We start from the raw sequence: 19,131 nt of genomic DNA on the forward strand, positions 1-19,131 counted from the left end.
GTTGACGATCACACGTTGATCTGATTTCAAACCCGTGTTTTTTAAGGAGAAAATACTCAGCAATGCTGTCGACTTATGACTTTTCACATGGTTTGTCTTAAAGCACATTAAAACACCACATAGACATAAACAACATTAAACGCTGGATTTTCACCACTGGGGGACTTTAAAATCACTCTCAGAAAAATGCCTCTCTCAATACAGAAAAGTGACGAATATCCTCATCTCCGAAAGCACGACGCGAGACATAAAAATGTCGGGGAAGGGCATCATGCCTCTGCGATCCACTTTGGTCTGGACTGTGTACGACTTCAGCTCGGATTTCCCGGTCAACACAGAGGTATGAATGACAGCGATCCTCGCCTCCTCTTGATACGGAGCGTCCCTGTCTTTCCCTATGAAGACGTCGTGACTCTGTCCGGGCCTCCAGAACGGGTATGTGACCGTTAGCGTCTCCAAACGCTGCACTGTGAAGTACTCAACCGGGACGGGCTGGTCGTCGGCGGGTTTGCACTGGACCAGCGACAGGTGCCGGACCTCCGAGTTGTTGAGCAGGAGGGCCACGTTCAGAGGCGAGGTGTACCACACCGTCAGGCGCTTCTTCTGAACCGGACTGGGGTTCTCGGCCCTTTGCAACACTGACGACTGATCCTTACAGTTGTTGCACTCGCTGGAGTTCATCTTCTCACAGAAGCCCAGGTCCTGCGCACACGTGCACATGTACACGTTGCGCTCGGTCACGTAGGCCACCTTGAATTCGGAGCGCAGGACGGCAGGAGAGGCGAGCCACAGTATGCAGAACAACACGGCAAAACTCATCTGACTGCACAGGATCATCTCTGAAAGGGATTCTGTGAGACCTGCGTGTGCAAGACAGAAGAATAGATCAGACTTTATTGGAAATGTAGACGTTACATCAGCATGAACAAGACAAAAACATTATATAAAACATTAAAAAAACAGATAAAGTATGTAAGCAGACCAAAAAAAATACATTATAACAGATTATTCATTAAAGGTGCAGTGTGTGATTTTTAGCGGCATCTAGCGGTTCGGTTGCGAGTTGCACTAATAGCTCCGCCCACTGCTCACCCCTCCCTTTCAGAGAAGCTACGGTGGCTAAAACGGGACAAACATCATCGTCTGAGACAGAAGAGAATAGCTAGAGTAAGCCAAGAGTGTACGTCACTGTTTCTGTATTCCATTATAAACCACATCATGGATAAAGTTTACAAAGCCATAGTCAGGTGAGGATCAAGAGTCTTAATATATAATATAATATTAGTAATCAGCTAATTGTCTCACAAACGTAACCAGCACACATAGCAAACCCATAATACAGCGAGGGAGAAGAACCACATGAAACTATGCAACTATATATTTTTTCTAACAGGGTAGTAAAAGTTTAGCTGGCTAATATGAGCTGTTACTGTGGCTCAGCTGGTTAAAGCGTAAATCCTTGTTTAAACTCGACGCGTCCGCATGAGCCCAAAGGTGCGCGCGGCAAAAATGACATGATTGTAACAGCGCGCGCCTCCGCATCCCCTAGACACCACTTACTACACACAATAGGCTTTTTTTCACTGATTTTGAAAACTCTAAGCGATCGACTTAAAATGCTTACAAGATGGACTTGTCGACTGCGATCGACGGGTTGGTGATTCCTGTAACGTTACTGTTTTACGGTCAATGACAGGAGTACTAATCAGCCGTCTCACGAACGTAACCAGCACATTTATCCCCACATAGCAAAGCCATAACACAGCGAGGGAGAAGAATTAAGTTACATGAAACAATCCAACTACATATTTTACACCACTGACAAGGGGAAAGTCACTACTCACGGTGTTTATGGCTAGCTTCTAGCTTTCTGCGGCTTCTCTTTCAAGGTAGTGACGAAACGCGCTCTGTAGCGCTGTGTGTTCGCTGTCGGCTACGGTAGAAACATGACGTCACAACATGTCGACCTTCATAGAAGGGGGTGCCCGCGGTTATGTAGATACATGTCTCATTCTAAGGTAATAAAAACATTCCAGAATCCAGAATCGGTCTGTCTTCGCCGGCCAAAGGTGGTCAGCGAAGAGATCCTGGGCGAGCCCCATCCAATTGTGTCCCAGATCTTGTTGTAGCGAGTCGCGCCATCATGTTGCAGGGCGATAAAAACATTATGGTTTATTAAAGGAGAACTCCGGCGCAAAATGAACCTTTGGTCTAATAAAACATTGGTACCTAGTCAACCGTTCTCTGAGATTTGTTTTCATGATAATCGAATGTAAAGAGTTTTATCTCTAAAAAACTGTTTAGCGTATAACGCTAGTAATGGGGGCATTTAATAAGTAAAAATAAATCACTAGTTAATACCACTAACAAGGCTCAAAATAGCCCCACACTAACACAGTAACATAATGAGGGTCCCTACATGCAAAACGACGCATTGAGAACTTTGTAAGTGTACAGACCGTTTAATAAGAAGATAAAGATAAAGACAGTCCACTTCGTGTATACAGACAGGAGCCATCTTTGGAAAACAGTCTCGACTAGTCAAACCACGAACGACGTGCTAAGTGAGCTGAACTGTATGAAGTTCAGTGAACTTCTGAACTGTGTGAATGGCGTTCGTGAGTAGATATACCCTACGGCTTCTGTCAAGATGATTTATGACCCTATGATTGACAGGTGGGCAGGGCTAACCTTTGACCTTCCGGAGTGTGTTCCGGAGGTCCCTCTGATCTAGGGATGACCCTTTGACCTATCGATCGATCAAGTTGACAGTTGTCTTTGATCCGGGGTATGCCAGTTGTCTTTGATCTGTGGGTATAATTATTTATTTTGACAGTTGTCTTTGATCCGGGGTATGCCGGTTGTCTTTGATGTGGGTGTATAATCATTTATTATATATAGAATATTAGAATATTATTATTTAATATATAATATAGAAACCATGGTTCATTTAAAAGTATATAAATGAAATGCTTTTATCATTCATTGTAAAATAAATAACTAAAATGTACTGATCCAATTATTTTAGATAAACAAATAAATAAAATGCTTTTATCTTTCATTGTAAATAAATAACTAAATGTACTGATCCAATTATTTTAGATTAAAAAAAAAATCACCCCTTATGTTTTATAGATTAGAAGAAAACATACAGGTTGCTAACGGGTGACAAAAAATAAAACCATCTTACTTTCCCAGCTGTCCCAAGATGTTGAATCATTTAAAGATCCCAGATTGTTTTTCTCTCTCACAGCGAGTCTGTGGCTGACCAGCACCTTTTAGTCTTCTATGTGTGTGTGTGTGTGTGTGTGTGTGTGTGTGTGTGTGCGTGTGCGTGTGTGTGTGTGTGTGTGTGTGTGTGTGTGTGTGTGTGTGTGTGTGTGTGAGTGAGTGAGAGTCCATCCCATTCCTGCACTCTTGCTGGGACAGTGAGAAAATATCTCACACTGGCTAGAGTTGAAACCATTCAGTTCTTTTTTTAATTGATATAAATGAAATTACAAATATTTCACACCAAACCAATTATTTTAGATAAACAAATAAATAAAATGCTTTTCTCATACATTGTAAAATAAATAACTAAATGTACTGATCCAATTATTTTATAAAAAAATCATCTGGCTTGTTTTATAGATTAGAAGAAAACATACAGGTTGCTAACGGTTCACAAAATAAAACCATCTTACTTTTTCACCGAGTTGAAGAAGTAGTTCCTAAGGTGTCCATACAATATGAATGGTTTACAAAAGATGTAAAAGATGAGTCTAAAGTTGTCCCCCAGTGATTCTCTCTCCCCACGCTTGACCGGAGTGGTGTGTGTGTGTGTGTGTGTCTATGTGTGTATGTGTAAGAAATGGGTGATATCATCGGCAATAAATTACTTTAGACCTCTCTGAATCCTGAAAACCTCTAAGTCACGGGGGCACGCTTATCTGTGTGTGTGTGTGTGTGTGTGTGTGTGTGTGTGTGTGTGTTACATGAGACCCCTCCAAGTGAGGACAATATGTATCATATATTTCACACTAAAGTTGAAAAACATCATGCTCTATATAAATGAAATGGTTAAAATTTACATCTAGTAATTTACAAATATATTATTTCACACTAACTTAAGTTGAACAACATTCTTCATTTAAAAGTATATATTAATAAAATGCTTTTATCGTTTCATTTTTTAAATAAATAAAGTTATTATTTTAGATAAAAATCATCCGACATGTTTTATAGATTAGAAGAATACATACAGGTTATGAACGGGTGTCAAAAATAAAATCATCTTACTTTTTTCAGCCGGTTGACGAAGTAGTTCCTAAGATGTACATACATTTAAAGTTGAAAAGATCGCACAAGTAATTGTCTCTCCCCCTCGCTTGACAGGCATGCTGTGTGTGTGTGTGTGTGTGTGTGTGTGTGTGTGTCTTTTCAGCGGTCAGAACGAGACATTGCATGTGTTCGATTAGTGTTAATCTTATTTCATAGTATAATCATTAAAAGTTTAAATTATATCTTTTAAAAATACAAGATATTTTAAATTAAATTAATTCATAAAACAAATATGCTACATCGTGGAAAAACTTGACTATATTTTTTATTTATCAGGGTACATGTAAAGAACTTTGAGTTTTTTGGGCTCTCACAAGTCATCTCACACATTGTGTGAAATGTTCAATAATTCCTCAAGTAGTATCTGTGCGAAAATCACCACATAGGCCTATCTTTAGTGCGAGAGCACCAATGAAGACATTTAGTATCTGTGATGCCTCAGGCCAGCCCCCATTAGCTTCAGGATATAGGGTGACAGAGCAGATGAGTCTCTGTGCATCGTGTAATGTTAGTCTGCTAACACCTTTCCAGAGCCAAAATTTTGTTCGTACTAAGATTATTTCAAATCATAATCGTAAAAGTTTAAATATTTTAAAATGAAAAGATGGTTGAAATGAAGTCTTTATAGTTTTAATACATTCGTATCTTCTATTTATCTTTTAGAAGATTACTGTAAGGATTTTGTTTAATTTTTATTAATATAGCCGTAATGATTTTTGTACTGTAACAGCATATTCTACCGTGTACACCTAAAACACGAACATCACAGAAAACTGCATTTTTACATTTTCAAAATAAATAAATAAGTAGTTTAATATAATTTCTAAGCTGTTTTGCGGCTCCATAAAATCTCTATTTTAAAATTAAATTATAATAAATAAAGTATATAACTCAATGAATAATAACACATATGCTACTAAAATGTATTCATACAAATTAAATATAGTTTTATCTTAATTAATATATTTATAAATATAAATATATATATAAATTACATCGATAATTATAAAAAACTCCTTACATTTTCATAGAACTGAAGAAGTAGTAGAATCTAGATCTATGCAATGATAAAAAACAATCCAAAAAGCAAATAGTTTAAGTTGTGATAAACAAACAAAGCCCTCCCAGATCCTTCAGTGATAAACTACTGGGTGAGATGAAGCTTCAGACCCGCACAGAGACGGAGGAGTTACAGGCCAGATGAGCCTCTGGGGCACAATTATGTCACAGCGTATGCAATGCTAGTCTGCTTTTCAGAGGTTTATTCAAATTAAATTCATTTAAAAGTATAATCTTAAAAGTTTAAATTAGATCTTTTAAAATTAAAAGACTGTCTAAATCAAATCTTTAAAGTTTTATTAAAATCATATCTTCTATTTATCTTCTTAGAAGACTTCTGTATGATATAAATGATTTGCATAAAGCTAGTATTTTTACTAAACATCGTTTGTTAAAAAAATCAAATAAAAATGTTATAAATCAAGAACTGTCCTTTGGCGTCTTAGATCTTATTTCAAATAGTTTTGTGTCCATGCGACATGAAACATGTTGTCAAAGTTTGTCACAATGTTTTTGTTTTAAAAGAAATCCCAGGACTCTACATTGCTCTTATTTAGATTAAGTTGTATCATTTAGAAAATCACCACACATTTTCAGAGACGCTGCATAAGTAAAGTTTGTCTTGAGCGAATATTTTAATTTTACTCGTCTTAATTCAAAGCATGATCTTACTTTTTCTGCTGTAGCTGTGACCTATTGTACGTATAAGATATATCATATTTACTTTTCTTGCATCTCTCAAACTATCCTTATTCATTGTGGAAGCACACAGGGTGAAACCCTTCACTGAGAATATACTATCGGTTATCTACTCAAAATATATGTAGAATTTTCAAATGCTAGCATTTGTTGATGCGACAGGCTGTCTGTTGGCCGCATGAACAGACTTTGGGGAGAGCTGATAAGACTATAGCAGAAAGCATGCCCCTTTGACCTCCTCGATTCAAACGAATAGTGCTCTCTAGCGCCACGCTTTTTCAAATGCGTGTTGCAACTACGGTAACCATTATGTGCCGTCGAGAAGAAAGCAGGCAACTTCTCCTTCATTAGCTCTATCCACCTGGGAAAAGCTATCCCGATATTTACCCTCGTTTTGAATTTGCTGGACACGTTTCACTTTAAATTTTTTTTTTTTTAAGCTTTATTATGGGATTGTATTATGAAGTGCCGTGCAATCTTTCAAATTTGCCGGGGGAGTGACAAGCGCCTCTCACTGACCTCCTTGTGTCCCTTTCAGATGGTTTCTGTCAGCCGGCTCTGAACGAAAACGTGTTGTAGAAACGCGTTGAGGTAGCCTAGTGTTTTTTGTACCTCTCCGCTATTATAGTTTTTTCAAGATGGCGGAACGACATGGAGGCCACCATGGACTTACCCGTCAGAACATTGGCAGAGCTAATTTTACACCAATGAGATCATATTTATTAATAAAGACATTGATTTTAGCTATAAAAATACTTTTTAAAAAACTACTGTACCTTTAATTTCAGATGTGTAAATTACAAAACTTTCAATTTTACAATTACATTTTTCAACCGAGTGAATCTACACATGGGAGATCTTCAGAAGTCATAACTTCAGGGGTCGATGGGGGTCCTGAGAATATTTAATTCCCCTCAAAACCAAAGATTAAGTTTAATGACACTAGTTTGCAACGGTCCCCCCAAAACCAAATACTTTATACGATTTGTATCACACTTTTCAAAGGGTAATCTTACTTTAAAGTTTGAACAAAAATGTAAAAGCACTTCTTCATGTTTGCTGTGTTCTGACACAATGTCATTAATTGGTACTATTTTCCTTTAAATCTTCTTTTTAAAATATAATTTTCTTATTTATACAAAGGTTCAATTTCAATTCATTTCCTAGCAAGTATAAAGTAAAAAATATGATATATGATATGTCCGATGCAATGTTTTTGCAAAAGAAATATGTGCTGCAAAACTCCAAACAGTTCAGCTCACAATGACGGCATTAAGGATGGCCGAAAACGCGCGTAAGGTGGTTTTCCAGATTTTCCACCAAAAAATCAAATACTGCATTAACCTTTTCACAGATTAATCTAGCTTTTAAAGTTAGAATAAAAAAACAAACATATTGTTGTGTTCTGACACAAGTCCATTAACCGGTTCTTTTATAAATTTACTTTCTACAAATATCAGCCTGATAAATATGTACTTAATACACGATTAAACGAGGCAATCATGCTACCAAATACGTCTGACACAATGTTTTTAAGAAAAAGCAGTGTTTAAAACCAGATGATTTTTCTTTTTGACAGACCTACAGAAACGCATGTTGATTACTAAGTTTCAGCCATAGTGCAAACAATTAGATATTCTCCTGCTTAGTATGTGTGTAAATAGTTACGCTTAAATGTTTGGGTGTATTTTGTCACACCATGGCGATGCACAGCTACCACACTCTAGCCTATGGACTAACTTTAAAACATATTCTTTATACGGGAATCACACGCGTCCAAAACATCCATGTAAGATTCAACAGACCAAATCACTAAGAAAAGCACCGTTTATAATAATAAATACACAAAAGTTCGCAAATGATGGTTTTATTACTATTCAGATAGCAGACGACACTGGTTCACATTTTGAATGTGTATCTGTTTTAGGTGAAGACTTGTCTTTGAGAGCCGTCAACATTCAGTGTTTATAGGAATAAATGACCATTAATAATTTAAGTGTTTGTACTCTGAAGTATTTCTGTTTGAGAATGTTTGACTAAATTGCAACTTTCCCTCTATCTACGATGTGGAATCACACAAAGTATTAACATGTTGTTAATATAAGCAAGTATTACTTAAGTTACTTACTTATAAGTAAGTATTAACACGAAAAGTAAGCGCATGCTGTTTTACACGTAAACTATTACAACGGAATCACATCTGACTATTGCACTGAGAGAGGCATATTCATTAAGACTGTTAAACAAAGTTTGGTGTTTAAAATTAAAATTGCACAAAAGTAAATGCTAGAGGTCAACTTGCTAAAAAGTAAATTCAGCGTGAGCCATTTAAAACAAATACGAAAAGCCATTCGTGAGCAGTTTTGAATGTTTGTAATTGACATCATGTTTCTTTTTGTTTTTGCACAGTTTGCAAAAACTATAGTCTACGAACGTCGTCAAACATAGAAATTTATGAAAAACATGAACCAGATATTTCTACATGAGATATTTCTTTTAGAACATCTACCTGCTACGTCTACGAAACATCGACATGAAAGATTAGTATTGCTGTTACCCATAAAACTTTTACGTTTCAAACTCGTCTAACTATTGCCCATTTCACAGCACAGTCATAGATACACAGTTATTTTGTGTATGTTGCTAAACAACAGTTAAGCTGGTTAAACAACGTGAAAGGCGGGATGATTCATTTTTATTCCGTCTACACCGATACTTTGACACAAGAGTTTTAGGCATAGGTCTTTTAGGCCAGATCCAGAAAACAGACGTTGTGTTTTATGTCTTAATAATTGTTCTTCTTTTTATGAAAACATATCGTAAATATCAATTGTTAGATAAATTATATCTAACTATAAACAGTTATATGTGAAACACGCTCAGTCGCATTAGAGTCGGATTCTTGTTTATATTGAACATTGTTATTGAACCGCTAGTGTTCTTAAATTGTTTACCACAGTTCATCAGTCTGTTCATGCGGCCAACAGACAGCCTGTCGCATCAACAAATGCTAGCATTTGAAAATTCTACATATATTTTGAGTAGATAACCGATAGTATATTCTCAGTGAAGGGTTTCACCCTGTGTGCTTCCACAATGAATAAGGATAGTTTGAGAGATGCAAGAAAAGTAAATATGATATATCTTATACGTACAATAGGTCACAGCTACAGCAGAAAAAGTAAGATCATGCTTTGAATTAAGACGAGTAAAATTAAAATATTCGCTCAAGACAAACTTTACTTATGCAGCGTCTCTGAAAATGTGTGGTGATTTTCTAAATGATACAACTTAATCTAAATAAGAGCAATGTAGAGTCCTGGGATTTCTTTTAAAACAAAAACATTGTGACAAACTTTGACAACATGTTTCATGTCGCATGGACACAAAACTATTTGAAATAAGATCTAAGACGCCAAAGGACAGTTCTTGATTTATAACATTTTTATTTGATTTTTTTAACAAACGATGTTTAGTAAAAATAATAGCTTTATGCAAATCATTTATATCATACAGAAGTCTTCTAAGAAGATAAATAGAAGATATGATTTTAATAAAACTTTAAAGATTTGATTTAGACAGTCTTTTAATTTTAAAAGATCTAATTTAAACTTTTAAGATTATACTTTTAAATGAATTTAATTTGAATAAACCTCTGAAAAGCAGACTAGCATTGCATTCGCTGTGACATAATTGTGCCCCAGAGGCTCATCTGGCCTGTAACTCCTCCGTCTCTGTGCGGGTCTGAAGCTTCATCTCACCCAGTAGTTTATCACTGAAGGATCTGGGAGGGCTTTGTTTGTTTATCACAACTTAAACTATTTGCTTTTTGGATTGTTTTTTATCATTGCATAGATCTAGATTCTACTACTTCTTCAGTTCTATGAAAATGTAAGGAGTTTTTTATAATTATCGATGTAATTTATATATCAATTTATATTTATAAATATATTAATTAAGATAAAACTATATTTAATTTGTATGAATACATTTTAGTAGCATATGTGTTATTATTCATTGAGTTATATACTTTATTTATTATAATTTAATTTTAAAATAGAGATTTTATGGAGCCGCAAAACAGCTTAGAAATTATATTAAATTACTTATTTATTTATTTTGAAAATGTAAAAATGCAGTTTTCTGTGATGTTCGTGTTTTAGGTGTACACGGTAGAATATGCTGTTACAGTACAAAAATCATTACGGCTATATTAATAAAAATTAAACAAAATCCTTACAGTAATCTTCTAAAAGATAAATAGAAGATACGAATGTATTAAAACTATAAAGAGTTCATTTCAACCATCTTTTCATTTTAAAATATTTAAACTTTTACGATTATGATTTGAAATAATCTTAGTACGAACAAAATTTTGGCTCTGGAAAGGTGTTAGCAGACTAACATTACACGATGCACAGAGACTCATCTGCTCTGTCGCCCTATATCCTGAAGCTAATGGGGGCTGGCCTGAGGCATCACAGATTCTAAATGTCTTCATTGGTGCTCTCGCACTAAAGATAGGCCTATGTGGTGATTTTCGCACAGATACTACTTGAGGAATTATTGAACATTTCACACAATGTGTGAGATGACTTGTGAGAGCCCAAAAAACCTCAAAGTTATTTACATGTACCCTGATAAATAAAAAATATAGTCAAGTTTTTCCACGATGTAGCATATTTGTTTTATGAATTAATTTAATTTAAAATATCTTGTATTTTTAAAAGATATAATTTAAACTTTTAATGATTATACTATGAAATAAGATTAACACTAATCGAACACATGCAATGTCTCGTTCTGACCGCTGAAAAGACACACACACACACACACACACACAGCATGCCTGTCAAGCGAGGGGGAGAGACAATTACTTGTGCGATCTTTTCAACTTTAAATGTATGAACATCTTAGGAACTACTTCGTCAACCGGCTGAAAAAAGTAAGATGATTTTATTTTTGACACCCGTTCATAACCTGTATGTATTCTTCTAATCTATAAAACATGTCGGATGATTTTTATCTAAAATAATAACTTTAGTTATTTATTTAAAAAATGAAACGATAAAAGCATTTTATTAATATATACTTTTAAATGAAGAATGTTGTTCAACTTAAGTTAGTGTGAAATAATATATTTGTAAATTACTAGATGTAAATTTTAACCATTTCATTTATATAGAGCATGATGTTTTTCAACTTTAGTGTGAAATATATGATACATATTGTCCTCACTTGGAGGGGTATCATGTAACACACACACACACACACACACACAGATAAGCGTGCCCCCGTGACTTAGAGGTTTTCAGGATTCAGAGAGGTCTAAAGTAATTTATTGCCGATGATATCACCCATTTCTTACACATACACACATAGACACACACACACACACACACCACTCCGGTCAAGCGTGGGTAGAGAGAATCACTGGGGGACAACTTTAGACTCATCTTTTACATCTTTTGTAAACCATTCATATTGTATGGACACCTTAGGAACTACTTCTTCAACTCGGTGAAAAAGTAAGATGGTTTTATTTTGTGAAGCGTTAGCAACCTGTATGTTTTCTTCTAATCTATAAAACAAGCCAGATGATTTTTATCTAAAATAATTGGATCAGTACATTTAGTTATTTATTTTACAATGAATGAGAAAAGCATTTTATTTATTTGTTTATCTAAAATAATTGGTTTGGTGTGAAATATTTGTAATTTCATTTATATCAATTGAAAGAACTGAATGGTTTCAACTCTAGCCAGTGTGAGATATTTTCTCACTGTCCCAGCAAGAGTGCAGGAATGGGATGGACTCTCACTCACTCACACACACACACACTCACACACACACACACACACACACGCACATACATAGAAGACTAAAAGGTGCTGGTCAGCCACAGACTCGCTGTGAGAGAGAAAAACAATCTGGGATCTTTAAATGATTCAACATCTTGGGACAGCTGGGAAAGTAAGATGGTTTTATTTTTTGTCACCCGTTAGCAACCTGTATGTTTTCTTCTACTCTATAAAACATGAGGGGTGATTTTTTTTATATCTAAAATAATTGGATCAGTACATTTAGTTATTTATTTACAATGAAAGATAAAAGCATTTTATTTATTTGTTTATCTAAAATAATTGGATCAGTACATTTTAGTTATTTATTTTACAATGAATGATAAAAGCATTTCATTTATATACTTTTAAATGAACCATGGTTTCAACTTTAGTTAGTGCACGATATTTTCTCACTTTCACAGCCCCACAAATTTATAGCCCCTGCTTTAGGAATGCGGAGGGTATCATGTAACACACACACACACACACACACAGACGCAGATGCTTAGTGCGGTGACCATGGCTGTCATGAAAAAAGGCCGGTGAGAGAGAGAGAGTCACTCGGAGGAACATCTTTGGGGAACGTCTGATAAAGTAAGATGATTTTATTCTATAATATCTCCGGATCAAAGACAACTGTCATACCCTGGATCAAAGACAACTGGCAACTTGACATATAATAGAAAGGTCAATAGGGCAAAGACAACTGTCAAAATAAATGATTATACACCCACATCAAAGACAACCGGCATACCCCGGATCAAAGACAACTGTCAACTTGATCGATCGATAGGTCAAAGGGTCATCCCTAGATCAAAGGGACCTCCGGAACACACTCCGGAAGGTCAAAGGTTAGCCCGCCCACCTGTCAATCATAGGTGTCCACCTGTCATAAATCATCTTGACAGAAGCCGTAGGGTATATCTACTTTCGTGGTTTAACTAGTCGAGACTCTTTTCTAAAGATGGCTCCTGTCTGTACATTGTAATGAATAATTTTCGCTGCCGCTAGGGTGCGTCTAGATTTATAGGCTACTACCTGTCCCGAACAAACATGCAATATTTTCAATATTTTTTTACTCGTAATGCATTTTATTTTCACAGATATGTTATCAAAGCCCTTCAAAGTAGAATAAACATGGTGAATGTTAATGCTGAATTTGTGTTTTCATGCATTAACAGCCACGATCTGCTTGAATCAGGCAGCGTTGTAACATGTGTATGATGTTTATCATAATTTGGTAACACTTTACAATTAACTAGAAAGTTTGTAGTAGTTTTAAAAGCTTGAAGTTTGAAGGTTTTCAATTGGAAAGTTTTAGTTTAGTAAGACAGACTTTGTTTAGGCTAGTAAGAAAATGTAATTTTGCCAAAAGAAGAACTTTTATTTTAAGTAAATGTTATTTTTAAATCAGCTTCAGTGTGATATTTAACCATATTATCATGCTTAACACTGATAATTTGAATAATTGTAATGCGATGATCAGATATCTAAATCAGAGAATATCATATGTTTGGGCGGTTGGATTATTTATTTTTAACAGCGGATTCGGGGGACTCAAAGTGCACCAGATTAGTGAATTTATCTTTAAAATGTACAAAATTTTCTTTCAGGGGGGCATGCCCCCGGACCCCCCTAAAGGTACATAGGTACGAAAATACTGTGGTAACACAGTAGACTATATGATGGTCTATGAAAAATACACATTTTATTATCTTATTAAAATACATGATCAGGATTTTACCACCTTCGCCTCATTTTAAGCCAGGAAAAACCCTGCATGTGCAATATAAAGTACTGGACAACTTTCTTTCTTTTTTTCTGCTTTATTGCTTTAAAATAAATAGCCTATTAAGCCAATTAAGCAAAAATCTGTCAACAAAAGTCTGAAGAAAAATAAAACCGGGATTACACTTGACATTCTGTCCCCCTCACTTTTGTAATGATGGCCCCTGACGTCAACGCATCATTCCAAGGCCTTAAAGGGATACTCCACTTTTTTTGGAAATAGGCTCATTTTACAACTCCCCCAGAGTTAAACTGTTGAGTTTTACCGTTTTTGAATCCATTCAGCCGATCTCCGGTTCTGGCGGTACCACTTTTAGCATAGCTTAGCATACATCATTGAAGTGGACAAGACCATTAGCATTTCTAAAAAAAAAAAATGACCAAAGGAACTATACTCTCATTCCTGCGTAATAATCAAGAAACTTCACTGCCGTACCATGAGAGCAGCAGGCGTAATGATATGACGCAGCGCCTGAAAATAGTTCCGTTGTGTTGACGGAAGGTAGCCTATTTTCAGGCGCTGCGTCATATCATTACGCCTGCTGCTCTCATGGTACGGCAGTGAAGTTTCTTGATTATTACGCAGGAATGAGAGTATAGTTCCTAGCCATATCAGCCTAGAAAATCGCAACTTTACATTTTCCGTCGGTCTTAGTGCACGATGTAACTACAGAAGAGTCAAGTTTTAAATAGGAAAAATATCAAAACTCTTTGGTCATTTTTTTTTTTTAGAAATGCTAATGGTCTTGTCCACTCCAATGATGTATGCTAAGCTATGCTAAAAGTGGTACCGCCAGAACCGGAGATCGGCTGAATGGATTCAAAAATGGTAAAACTGAACAGTTTAACTCTGGGGGAGTTGTAAAATTTCCAAAAAAAGTGGAGTATCCCTTTAAAGCATAAAAACATATAAGGAATCAAAATACTGGGGTACATTGGTCCATTTTGAATCAGAACTATTGATTTTAGTTGTGAATCAATTCTATTGATAGTTACGCCATCTTGCATGATTATCACTGAGCTTGTTGCTATTCATTTCTCTAAAGGATATACTTTGAATCAACATCGCTCAGATTGTGCCTTACAAACTCAAAATCTACACAGGAATGAGCCAATCCCCTTACCAGTGACAAATCTGCAACCCACAGGGTGTTTCAGTGATGCGTGAACAAGGGTGGCGCTCTGATTGGTTAGTCAGCCAATGCAAGATGTAGAGAGGACAATAAAGCCGGCTCAGTCCTCCGACAGTCTGATGTGCGGCCCACTTTCAGCGGTGCCATGGTGTTCATGAGCTGGCATCTCAGCTGAAAAGAACAACATCCAGGGAAACACGGTGAACACATTAGTCGATCAGGTCACATCTGCGACTGACAACATGAAGTGGTCCACAATGACAAGTTTGTCCATTTAAAGGTAGGGTAGGCAATTTCAGAGCGGCTAGCAATAGCAAGCTAGTTTTGAAAGCATTAGATACCGCCCTCCCTTTAAAGCCACGCCTCCTCCAAAACACATGACTGCACACTCAGACTCAAATCACTTAACATTACAATAATAATGAACGTATACAACTGACAGAGCTCTTGCTCGTACCACCTGACTGCTGCAGTGATGCAATGATTGGATGAATGTTTTTTTTTGGTCCAGAATATACATGTCCATGTTTTAATGTTTAGACCATTTCTATTATTTAGTGCTATCAGGATTAGGGCTGGGGCGGTATGGATTTTTTGTAACCGCGGTTGAAAAGCAAGATATTCCCGCGGTATAGCGGTAAACCGCTTTAAACACCCAACCCCCATTTTTTATTTAATCTATGTCGATTATATGAAAAGGGAACACCATGAGTAAGGTTCATAAGATGGGTCAGACATGATTTTGACCACTTTATTAAGTTTTGTTTTGTAGAAAGCCTTTCTTTAAATTAAATTTCGTTTTGTATAAATTGTATCTTAATTTTAATCACTGTTTCATTAACTAATTGCCTGGAATTATACAAATATAGCAGACATATAATCAGGACGATGTGGAAGCGACGGTGCGATCTCTTGCGCGTGAACTGGAGCTCGTCTCATAAATGAACCGAAACTCGTGCGCCCATCGGAGACGGAGTTCACTGCTGATATTCTGAGGATACAACATAGCCAATAGGCTATACTAGGGACTTTAGCCTTTAAATATCTTTGCTGCATGCGCAGTCTCCTTTCTAGAACAGCCAAGAGCTTTCTAGCCTCGCGGCAGCAGCGCCTTGCATCGCTCATAGACCTTAAAACTGATCAAAAAATTCAAAAAACGAAAATTGATCAAAAAACGTTGGTGCGGATAGATGGCGGACAGATGATGAGTTTTGTGCTGCGGTTCCGTTGCGGATGAAATAATAATAGCCCATCCGCGCATCTCTAATACGAATGTAGCCTAATGCTATGTGTCATGGAACATTGCGCTCCCCAACTCGCGAAAGGGATTTGCTCCATCTTTTGATAAGTTTTGTTTAGAAAACCTTGAATCCAAGACACACTATCATTAGAAATAATCCATGTCATTAGAATCAATGAATCCATATCATTAGACACAACGTGCACACATGTGCAGGCCAAAATTTTTTTTTTTTTTTTTTTTGCGGTGATGACGGTGACGAGCTCAGACCCGCGGTTGGAGTCACGTGACCGCGGTAATGCGGTAATGCGGTAACCGTCCCAGCCCTAATCAGGATGTGAAGAGAGTTTCAACCAGAATAACATAAAGAGTTTATGAAAAAAAAAGCCTATCTTTAACAATGGAAATAAACGTGTTAAAATTCTGAAAATGAAGAAAGCATTTCAATCTACACTATTTCTGCACTCAATGGGGTTCTATGTAGAACTCTACGGTTCGTGACTCAATTTTAAAGAACTCTTTATGCCAAAAAAGTTCTATAAGAAGAAATGTCTTAAATGATCGCATAATACTTTCATATTTAACGGTTATTTTAATTTTTTCTCTAGTGATAAAGTATGTTTACAAGCTGTTTAATTCATCAAATTTTTAAGCAAAATTAATTCATTAAAACTAGATCAAAGACGGGAACGCCTAAAAGGTTCTATATATGAAGACAGAACCCTTTAAAGTTCTATTTGGAACCTTTTCTTCTATCGACATTAACTGTATTTCCAGGCCAGTTTCTGGAAATAGAGCAGACATCGCAATGACATTTTTTACATAAAATATTTAAAGAAATAGACAATGCACATTTTCAACAGTTCACAGCAGCTGCATCATCCGCATGTTTAAAGCACTGTCTGTTTCTTACAGTTTTACATTCAAAGTACTCACGCCTATCATCAAAACACAGTGTAATTTACCTTTTTATCGGCTTTCTTTGGCAAGTTCAAACCTGAAGGTTTGGATTCTCTGAGCCTGACTCTCACACAAACTCCTCGGCACAGCCGTGTGTCTCGGATTGGCGGGCTTCTTCCTCCAGGGATTTAAACTGTGCTTGAGTTTCTTATTATGCAACAGAACTGGCCGGAGGTGACGTGCCGTTAGCAAACACTATTTATCCCGTCTGGTCCAGAACACATGCAGCTGTCCTCCATTTTCTCTCCTGATGGAATAACACAGGGTGTGTCACACTTCATCAGCGAGTCCGAGCTGGTTCAGGATTTACTTTCCATCTCACCTTCTCACACACCGCAAACATGAACCTATTCATTCTCAACCAACATCACTCCTTACATCCTTTTCATAGCTCGGAATAAAGGATCTACATAATAAAGCGTTTCAGTCTTTCTCCTAAATGCAAAATGAAAGAATTCCTGGCAGCTGATGTGATGATTCACTGTTTCCACTAGTTAATCTGAGAAAACATCTGTCTTGTCAAACCATCATACCCTGTGTGTGTTGTTAAAGTGGTTCGATTATCTTTAGATAAACACTGTCCACATATGGCTTTCTAACACTTACATTGACTTTGAGTCCTGAACTGTTTACAGTAAGTCACATTTAAAGAACGAGAGAGTGAAAGGAAGTACCTGCTAGTGTTTGTCACGTCCATCTCACGGTCCACTCGTCTGAGTCGTCTCTCAGAGATCATTCATGGACTGTGGGGTTGGGCTTGTCGAATACACAGAGGTTTTCAACGCCACAAGACTGTGTCCTCAGCATCTTGCTATGCACGAGCCGCGAGGCCAAGAAGGAAAATGTTAACTGGAACAATGTGAGGCAGTCAATAAAAAATATGAGGCAAGCGCATGACTCGACCATATAAAAGCCTGAGCTGGACGCGCTGCTGGAAATCTGAGCACTGAGTGATCCTGTGTTAAAGAACAATGTAAAAAAAAAAAAGGTTTACAAATTAACATAAAGAGTATGCTATTATTGTGGTGTACATGTATAGCGGGTGAATTATGTATATGATGTATATGTTAGGATTAACTTGCACTGACTTTCTATGATGTTCAAAGTGTTTTTAATGACGCTGATTTTTAAAGGCTGACTCTGAGATGCGAACGGGAACATGGTTTGTGTAACATTAGCAACACATTAGTATCTGTTTGATAATGTATTCAAGCCAACGGCTAATCACATTAATTACCGCTATGTGTCCGGCTTTGCAGAGAGCGATACATAAAACACATTCTGATACATGTAGACGAGCCCGTATAATTCACTCTTCCTCTTCTGCGTTCACTATACGGTAAAGGTGAGTGAGTGTATCAGCTATTCTGAGCTGGTGTGAGTGAGTAGAGACGGGCTAATTTGCATATCATGCATATTCAACCGTTACAGGACCTAAAATATAAGTTTTATGCCTTTATGCAGAGGTGTAAATTCCCGGTTCAGAAAGTAAAAGTCCTTTTTTAGAATTTTGTTTCCTAAAGTAGTGTGTGTTAGGAGTGTAAAGGAGTGTGTTCCAGCCGGCTGAGGGTGAAATATAAACATATGGCAGGACTTTTACTTTCTGGCTTTAGGACTTTACACCTCTGCCTTTATGTAAATTTGAATGTTGCGTTTTGACAGAATACTCACAAACAAGCTTACTACTCACATCATGCAATTAATCACACAAACTTTCCCTTTTTTCTTTCTTTCTGTTTTTTTTAACCTTTTTTGAGGCGTAATACATTACATGACGAGAGGAGGCGAAATTAATCATCCTCTTTTTTTTATGTTACAAATCAAACAGGATGCAAATATGTGTGTTAATTATTCAACAGAAGCAACAAGTCACGCGTCAGTAGGTTTGTTATGTAAAGTCAAAGCTAATGACGCTGTTGCCAAATATGCAGATTCATCAAACACATGTTGACCTGTGTGTGTGTGTGTGTGTGTGTGTGTGTGTGTTTCACACTATGATGAATGTCACAGTCAAACCTGCCAATAGAGTTTTCAGAAAATATGCAACACGTATAATATAAAACCATTTAAAACATTTATGAATTGT

General features: G+C 36.6%; 1 protein-coding gene across 3 annotated transcripts; it reads right to left on the reverse strand.

Moving 5' to 3' along the window:
* Nucleotides 1-156: 156 nt before the first annotated feature.
* Nucleotides 157-17,897, reverse strand: si:ch73-52p7.1 (uncharacterized protein LOC100321084 homolog). 3 transcript variants are annotated; one of them, XM_056261909.1, is made up of 4 exons: nt 17,720-17,897; nt 17,051-17,292; nt 14,837-15,016; nt 157-860 (listed from the first exon to the last, which is right to left on the reverse strand). In XM_056261909.1, the coding sequence occupies exon 4, from the start codon at nt 835-837 to the stop codon at nt 196-198; it is 642 nt and encodes a 213-aa protein (XP_056117884.1). In that variant the 5' UTR covers nt 838-860; nt 14,837-15,016; nt 17,051-17,292; nt 17,720-17,897; the 3' UTR covers nt 157-195. The 3 variants fall into 3 exon arrangements, with proteins under 3 accessions (XP_056117884.1, XP_056117883.1, XP_056117882.1); XM_056261908.1 differs by having other exon boundaries at nt 17,051-17,367; XM_056261907.1 differs by lacking the exon at nt 17,720-17,897 and having other exon boundaries at nt 17,051-17,452.
* Nucleotides 17,898-19,131: the final 1,234 nt, after the last annotated feature.

The sequence above is a fragment of the Rhinichthys klamathensis genome, unplaced genomic scaffold, assembly GCF_029890125.1.
Source record: "Rhinichthys klamathensis goyatoka isolate OS25496 unplaced genomic scaffold, OSU_Roscu_1.1 h1tg000188l_1, whole genome shotgun sequence".
Classification (NCBI taxonomy): domain Eukaryota; kingdom Metazoa; phylum Chordata; class Actinopteri; order Cypriniformes; family Leuciscidae; genus Rhinichthys; species Rhinichthys klamathensis.

Bases quoted from the DNA above. Each gene is read 5' to 3' on its own strand.
- si:ch73-52p7.1 (XM_056261909.1), bottom strand. From the start codon at position 837: ATGATCCTGTGCAGTCAGATGAGTTTTGCCGTGTTGTTCTGCATACTG.